We start from the raw sequence: 8,832 nt of genomic DNA on the forward strand, positions 1-8,832 counted from the left end.
GAGAAGGATTTGGGGGTCCTGGTAGATAGTAAATTGTCCATGAGCCAGCAATGTGCCCTTGCCGCCAAAAAGGCCAATGGAATCCTGGGCTGCATAGGGAAGAGTGTGACCAGTAGGTCGAGGGAGGTCATTCGCCCCCTCTACTCGGCACTGGTGAGGCCACAACTGGAATACTGTGTCCAGTTTTGGGCTCCCCAGTTCAAGAGGGACAGGGAACTGCTGGAGAGAGTCCAGCGAAGGGCAACCAAGATGATTGAGGGATTGGAGCATCTCCCTTATGAGGAAAGGCTGAGAGAGCTGGGACTCTTTAGCCTGGAGAAGAGAAGGCTGAGGGGAGACCTTATTATGGCATACAAATATCTAAAGGCTGGGTTGAAGGAGGATGGAGCCAGACTCTTCTCGGTGGTTCCCAGTGACAGGACGAGGGGCAATGGGCACAAGTTGGAACATAGGAAGTTCCGTTCCAACACACGGAAAAACTTCTTTACAGTTAGGGTGACAGAGCACTGGAACAGGCTGCCCAGGGAGGTTGTAGAGTCCCCTTCTCTGGAGATTTTCAAGACCCACCTGGATGCAGTCCTGAGTAATGTGCTCTAGGCAATCCTGCTTTAGCAGGGGAGTTGGACTAGATGACCTCTAGAGGTCCCTTCCAACTCCGAAGATTCTGTGATTAAAATAAGAATTATTAATTTCTGTTTATAATTATTATTATTAATTATTATTGCTAACCATTGAAAACCACTATTCTTATTCAAGTTTCCAAAAGCAGGGTGAACACTTCTTCCCTTGCTCAAAGAGGGAAGTGGACTGATGCTAATAGGGCTTTTTTTTTTTACTTATTGCTGCAGGGTGAACATGGTGAGAGTGGATTTGATGGTACTGATGGAGAGCAGGTAATCATTGCTTTAAATGTGCAGTGCGGTTAAAGACACCTGCCACAGGGTTCAAAAGTACAGACTTTTGTGCCTTTGAATGGGCTTTAAACCTGAACAGAAATTCTTTTTTTTTTTTAGTTTTTAAGAGCTGCATATCTGATTGAAATTGGATTCTGCCAGACAAAATTTGGGAACCACATTATCAGAAAGATCAACCTTTTTTTTTTTTCTTCTTTCTTCCCCCTTTGTGAGTCTAGGGAGAACATGGATTTCCTGGACCTTCTGGAGATAAAGGCAACCCAGGAAAACAGGTGTAGTATCCTTTATCGTAATGTTTGATTTTATGGAAACATCTTTCCAAAGTGTAATGCTATCTGTAAAGCCTGTGAATTGTTTTTAATAGCTGCCTGTTCTCTAATATGATCTGGCTCCTGCTGTAAATCAGTGTAGCTCCACACACTTAAACAGATCTGTTATCTTACCAAACCTTCGTCTACCACAGATATTATTTCTATATGTACCCGAATTGCTTGTGCTTTTTTTATGAATTTAGGGCAGAAAAGGCCCCAGAGGAGAACCAGGTGAACGAGGAGAATCTGGTCTAAGAGGAGATCATGTAAGCATATTCCTTCATCTTTGTTGGGTTGCACTGATTTGTGCCTGGATTTTGTGATGGAACTGCCTGAAATATATGTGATTTGAAGAGCTTTTCACAATCCTAGATGGTGCAGTACTCTGCAAGCAGTATGGCATATTTCAGAAATCCTGAACTCTTTAGATGCAGATGGACTTATGTGTTTTGATGCGTTGCTTGGAAGCAGGTGTTTAAGCCTCAGGTGTCCTGCTTGTTCCTTCCATTTTTGTTTTATTTATTTGTTTGTTTGTTTTTACCATGGGCAACATAACTGCTTTTTGAGCTACTTAGTCTTCCCTGGTGGTTCCCATCCTACAGAGGAATTTCTGGATCACTTGAAAACCCTGTGCACTGACTCCTGGTTAGCAATTTATAGTGCTGCAAAGGCTAGTTCCTTCTTCAGGCTGATATTTTCTTCCTTGCATGCTCCAGAGCCCTATATAAATGCCATCCCTGAGGGCTAAAATTTCAGTGGAGATATCACACTTCTTGTATCACAACTTTTAAATATTCTCACACATATTGCAAAGACCTTTGTTCCAAACAGTCAAATATAGTGTTGACTCTTGTCTTCTGACATTTATTAAAAAAAAAATAAAATAAAACAAAAATCAGGTTTCATGGTAACTTGCCTCTTTGAGAGATCAGGATGTCAGCTGTGTCTAGCATTAGGTGGCTAAATGGAACTCCTAGTGTAACCCCACCTGAAACTCACTGACTGGTTATGGCCTTAACTCAATTAACTATACCCAAACAACCAGCACCACTTCAATTTTCAGGGTTTAGTTTGTTGCCCATTAGTAATATTTCTTTTCATCTATTTGCAAAAGAAACTTTTGGGCTTTGCAGAACATCCTATATAGTGTTCTTACAAGCATCTTAATTTAAAATAGACTTTATATTTCTTGTTGGCTGCAATGACAAATCTCATTTTTCCTTTTTGCATATCCTGCCTCTGTCATCAGAGTAATAAAGGTGTGGTCACCGAAAATGCTGAGCTTTCTGCTTAACTTTTCCAGGGAGATCCTGGGACTAGCAATAATATTCCTGGTCCTAAGGGTGAAAAGGGAAACGCAGCAAGGCAGGTAAGCAAGTAGTTCTATATTACAGAGAGAGGATTTGCATAATTGCTGAGTTCTATTGGCTGTCCAGTGACTAAGCAGCTCTTTTATTTTGTATTTTGCCTTAAGTGTATGTCTGCAACACAGAAAGCTTTGAGTAGTGCTTTATAGTGTAAAAAAAAAAAAAAAAAATTGAAAAAGTTAACAAAGGCTGTGGAAATGTTCTCATAATGTAGAGCTGATAGAAGGTATGAATTTAGTATAAATATTCTGCCACAAATCTACACAATCAACCTGAGAGGCTTCTAGTAATGGGTTGTAAGGATATTGTTAAAAACCATGCTGGAAAAAGTGCACTTGGTATCCACAGGCTGTACTCATTTTACTATGGAACTGCTATTTCCTGAGGGTGGTGGATAAAATCCATTTTGATTCTGTATCTAGAATATAAGAGCTGGGATATGTGCTTATATAGTGATATCTGAATTTTTAAGAGGTGTTTGAGCAATACTGAAGGAAACAAATATAAAAAAGAAAAGCACAGCCCATTTCACTGTTGCACTTTAGAAAGAATAAGTAAAGATGATAAGTAGTTGGACAGTAGTATATAAGTGATGGTGGATGAAAGCTTAAGAGGGTGAGAACTAGCAACACATGAGAAAAATCCATTATTTTGGAAGTTTGATTCTATTTGAACAAGTTGTGTGCACATGTTCAGACACCTGCGTGTCCATATATATCTTTGTAGGGTGTGCTGAAAGCAGCAGAAAAACTGTGAGGGTCACTCTTTGGAGAATAATTGTGTTTTGATGACTTTTTGGAAACAAACCTCATCAGACTTTCTCATCTTAAGAAGTCCAACTGTAAGGTTGAAGTCAACAAAAATGATTTAACACAGGCTTTAATCAATATCAACTGTTAGTAATTGCTGGATTGGAAATCCAAAGCAAGCGTGATCTGTCTGGTTTATAATTTTTGATTGTAAATGATTTGCAGAAAACAAAAATCAGCATTTAGCATGATACAACTGATTGCAATGAAATTAGGAGAAGAAACAAAGAAATGTATAAAGAAGAATGTGTAAGTACAAGAAAGAGTATTTAAAGAGCTTGTTCATTACTTTGTTTTGCAGGGAGACCCAGGACCACATGGACTCCAAGGAGAGCAGGGTGATGCTGGCCCTGATGTAAGAATAGTAATCGATACAGGGTGGAAGTAACTGATACAAAATACCATGTAGTTCCCATCGAGAAAACTAATTTTTCTTTTCTTCCTCTTATCCCACAGTTAAAACTCCTGCAATGAGAGGGGAAAAAAATCTTCTAAAATATTCATAGTGAAACATATTTGGCTTCAAATTTAGTAGCTTATGTGTATTGCAATGTGTTTAAAAAAAAAAAAAAAATCAAGAATTTGCTGTCCCATTAACTTCAAGTCTGATTAATTCAAGTCACAAGCCTTAAACTCAATGCAACCTTTTCTGTGAGCCTTAATTGCTTTGTAATTTCACCACAGATAAATCTATCCTTTCCTCCTCCCTGTGACTGCAAGTTACATATGCCTGTTCAAGCTTATATATAAACTCACTGGCAGCTGAGCTGTTCTTTTTAATCCACTGGAGATTGGAACTCATGAGGGCACCTCTTCTCGTCTGTCAGAAAGATGCCTAATGCTAAAGTCTGGAATGATGATCACTTGTTCAGGCTGCAGAAACATCCTAAAGGCCTCTGGTGATGTGAGGTTTAACAGTAACATTCGCTAATGCTGCTGAGCAGTGTGAAGCGGGAAGCAGTGCAGACCTTTTGGCTCAGAGGGAAAGAAGAGGGCTCTTCTTGTCTTTATTTTAGCCAAGGGGCAGCTGACTGGGAAGATGTTTTCCAGAATTTTGTTGAGATGCCTTTCCTCTGCACTCCTTAAGGGTCTAAAACCTTTTTTCTTTTTTTTTTTAATGAGGCTTACTTAGGTAAGAATTTCTGTCCCAAATCCACTCGTTTCTCATTTTTACCTTAAACCTTTCTTTGGAAATAATCTCAGCTTTCTATAAGCTGTATTTGATTGGATTGTACGTATAATATATTTTATTATAAGCTGTTGTTTCACATATTGCTTGGTGTTCTGGATATAACCTCTCATGCCACTCCTTCCCAGGGTGCAGCAGGTCGAAGAGGCCCTCCAGGTATAAAGGTGAGCGGCTGCTGCTGCTGCTACCAGCTATGTGTATGCAGCTATATGTTCAGCCTCAGTGTTTACTTCTCTTAAGGGAGAAATCTCAGTGTGATCTAAGATGGAAGTGTTTAACAATCAAAAGTCTATTTCAAGCCAAGGCAGCCTTTGGATCTCAAGTGGATGTACCAGAGGCCCTCCTGACTTGAGGGATTTAGAATTGGAAAGGAGCTTTCATTGCAATAAAAGGACAGTTACTTTTATTTTTAAGGTGAATGTGGGAATGTAAATAGAGGAGAGACTGTCAATAAAGATGACCTCTGCCCCACCTGGTTTCTGAAAATCCCAATTTAGATTTCACTTTGAGAATCCAGAACTTTCACTGCCTGGGATAGTGGATGGGAATAGACTCTGGAAGATTTTGATACTATCTGCCTGTAGGAGGAAAGCACCGCGATTTGGCTACTCACAAGGATCAGCGTTAACTTAAAAGAATATAAGCATTTTATAGTTACTGTTTCCTATTTCTATCTCAGAAATTCTTTACAGGGTTTATGCAGACATTTTAGATTAAAATATTGAGCAATATTCATTAAGCCTGCCTCTTAATTATTCCAATTCTTGCTTAATAGCTCAGAAATCCATTTCTTAAGTAATTATGTAACTTTGTGCTTGCTTTCTTCCCCCCCCCTATTTGATTGCTGCTGAACTCTGAAAATCTTTGTTTGCATTTTTCTATCAGGTACCAGAAATAATCCAAGTGAGCTATGAGGGTGACAGGACAAAAACTGAAGTCTCTGGAAATGGATTTGTGCCTTATTTTTGTTGTACTAACAAGCACAAGAACTGTAGTGTGGTTAGAAAATAAAAATGTTCAACTTGTTTAGTAAAATCACAGAGTACAGAATTAATTGAACCTTTTGAGACAACCCTCTTCATCTCCATGGGGGCCCCCTCCCCCAGCAATGAGGCCACCCTTTTGTAATATGGTAGGGAATAAGAGATGACTGAACCTCACAGAAACAGAACTTCCAAACTGTTTTCATTTGAGTATTTGGCGACCAGCTTTGACTTCTAAAAGTGTAACAAAAACATTTGCATAGGTCAAGAAGGGATTAAAAACTATGTCCCAGTCTATGTTCAGATCACAGCTTATATAAATCACCTGTTCATTGAAGAGGTGTAAAAAGCAAATGGCAAAGAGAATTGCCCTCTGCTGTCTTCCGCATCTCCTAGAGGAACTAGATGGAACAGTAAACCCTGAAATATGACGCTGGCATCCATCTTTGAGTGAGATTTTGGGTGTTGTGTCCTCCCACCTAGATCTCTTGCATGGTAGGGTGTTGCAAAGCTGCCACAGGGTATAGATTTGTCAGCACAAGGTATGAGAACTTCGCTGTGCAGGCTTCCTGATGTCCCTGGGTGGGAAGCCGAACTGTGTAGTCCTAATGTTTGAAGGATCTTCAAGGGCCCTTCTGTGGACTACAGGTTCTGGCTCTATAAGGAAATACGGTATGGCCAGTTCTTCTGGAAGAGGAAGTTTTTGTGCTGGAATGGAATGGAATGGAATGGAAATGAATCCCTCTTTCAGATGAAGACAGATATTGGTGGCAATGTACTCAGGGACAAATAATCAGATTACAGGCAGTGAGCCAGAATTCCCCCAGCTAATGCCTAAGGACTTGTACCGGGTTTACTTGTTAATAACAGACACTGAACTAACACCCTTGCCAACAAAGTTGTTAACTTCCCTTGCAGTCACCATGAACGCAGCGCTTTTCACCATATCCTGTAAAGGACAGTTTCCCAGGACTTCTAGCTCAAATTATCTATTTAGCTAACTTTTTGAAATAGTTTAAAAAAATAAAGAAGCACAGCTAGTCATTCTTAACAGTCAGAAGTAGTCAGCAGGAGGAAGGGGCAGGTGTGGTGTAGCCTCAGAGAGGTGTTTGTCACAGACAAGAACAACAAGGCAGTGTGTGTTTCAAAAGCAAAGCAAAACAATGAAGACAGAAGGGAGAATAAACCGAAGGAAGGCATGAGAGAAAGGAAAAGTAAAAGGGAAAACAAAAGAAAAAAAAAGAAAAAGAACAGCTCTTCTAGGTTTGATTCAAAGTAGCTGAAAACTTTCATACAGTTTTGGGTTCTAGTACAGTGTGCCTAAGAAATTTGTCCATTTTCATTTCAGTCAAAGAGATTTTTGTGGAAATCTATTTCTATTTCATTCTTTTACAGCTGGTATGAGCCTGGCATTAGTCTACTAACTGATGTTCTGTGTTACAGTATTGTTACTCTGGCTACAAATAAGCTTGCTTGATGTTTTTTTTGGGGTTTTTTTTTGGCTATGTTTCATTCATACTGTGCAGAACGGGAATACAGCCTTTTGAATGCAGGTTTCCTCAGGCAGTTATTTCCAGAACCATCTGTTTCCCGAGAATCTTCAGACATATGTTTGTAATTTCTCCAGTGAAAGGAGATCAGCAAGACACCAATGTCTTGGTGCTGATTATCACCATTTTACTCAGTCCAGCAGACAGCAAGTAGTTCTTACGGATGTCATCTAAACTGACTCATCCTTAGATGGCAACTTTATGTAGATGGGAGCTGGAAAAGTTCGTTTTGGTTTTTTTTTCCATGACTGAGGAAGATTTTACTTGCCTCACTGAGTAACCAGAGTGAAAGATGGGGAGCAGAAAGACATCTAATTCTAGGATGAATTATGAAGTCGTGGTTCCCCCTCAGAGTAGTTCTCTGTGGATAAGGGTGAAGGGGATCTGCAGTTGTGGCCCTGGTTTTATGATTTCTCATGGTCTGTGCAGTGGATAAGGACAAGGGTAATGCAGGAGTATTGCTGAGACTGTGGTGTAAAATGTGCTTAGTAAAATGCAAAGCAGATAGAACTGAGCTCTTGCACTGCAGCTCTTATATTTGTCATGCACCCTAAACATCAAAAAGAGGTACTCAACTCTCTTGCTTCTTCATTGAGTTTTCTTCAACAAGAATTTGAAGCTGCTTGAAAGCTATTTGGAATTGTTGGAAAACATTCTCTCAGCTGATACTCTGTGCAGATATTATTTGTTGATGTACATATGACAGTTATTAATTTATTTGCTCTGATTGTTGGTTTGTTTGGTTTGGTTCTGGCAGGGTGAGCAAGGAGATCTGGGGGAGGCAGGTTACCCAGGAGACTCAGGTCTTCCAGGTCCACAGGTAACTGAAAGAACTTCTGCGTTATTTTTATGTGAGCTGTGGAGAAGATGAGTTACCAGTCTTGATCTTTTGTTTTTCTTTTTGGAATGCTTTGTTTACTCCAACTAATGAATATTATGAGTAAGATTCTTCTGTGGCAAATCTCTGTAACCCCGAGGAATTAAATTTCTCTTTCGGTTTATGTGGGTGCATCTTCTAGTGAAATAAGAAGAGGAAAGGGAATAGCAGAAATAAGTAATTTAACCAACACATCTCTAGCTTACAGGATATTATCAAGCAGATATCTTCAAAATGAATTAATTAGAAATTGCTAGCAATAAGCATATAAAATCAATTGCATTTTTGAATGTACTGGATTTCCAGGTTGCATTAAAATGATGAAAAATATATACTGATTAACAAAACCGATGAGGAAAGCTTTGTGTTTTAAAAATTTGCTTGGTAGTGTAATTTTGAATAGAGTTATTGTGGTAGACTGCTTACAGTAACTTCCAGTTTTAAGATGCTCTAAAGATTCTCTTAAGTTTAAGATATAGACATCTGAAGAAAGTGTGCCTAGTTGATATTGGGTTGCTTATCGCTCCTTTGGTATCTTGGACACCACAGTTGCTCTCTGAATGTGGCCCTCAGGGAGTGACCATCTCAGCTGCTTCACACAGGCAAATCCTTACAACCAAACAGCCAGAAGTTTCACCTGTGCATTAAGGCTTGCAAAACAGGCACTTGGATTCTGGCTGTGGCGGCAATCTGATCTTCATTGAATGGCTATATCACTGTTGAACTAACTTTTTTCTAATGGCTTTTTTACATTAGGGCCCAAGAGGACTACAAGGGATCAGAGGACCTCCAGGACCACAAGGCGTGCCAGGCCCTCTGGTTAGATTTAACT

General features: G+C 39.6%; 1 protein-coding gene across 1 annotated transcript in view; it reads left to right on the top strand.

Annotated features, from left to right (window-relative positions):
- Positions 1-8,832, top strand: part of LOC104281582 (collagen alpha-4(VI) chain-like) — a 46,405-nt gene that overhangs the window by 19,250 nt on the left and 18,323 nt on the right. Inside the window, 8 exon segments of the mRNA XM_009879606.1 lie at positions 849-893; positions 1,133-1,186; positions 1,429-1,491; positions 2,529-2,594; positions 3,703-3,756; positions 4,719-4,754; positions 7,881-7,943; positions 8,757-8,819. Of these exon segments, the coding sequence (XP_009877908.1) occupies positions 849-893; positions 1,133-1,186; positions 1,429-1,491; positions 2,529-2,594; positions 3,703-3,756; positions 4,719-4,754; positions 7,881-7,943; positions 8,757-8,819 (444 nt within the window).

Source organism: Charadrius vociferus, unplaced genomic scaffold (assembly GCF_000708025.1).
Source record: "Charadrius vociferus isolate BGI_N301 unplaced genomic scaffold, ASM70802v2 scaffold722, whole genome shotgun sequence".
In the NCBI taxonomy this organism is placed as follows: Eukaryota; Metazoa; Chordata; class Aves; order Charadriiformes; family Charadriidae; genus Charadrius; species Charadrius vociferus.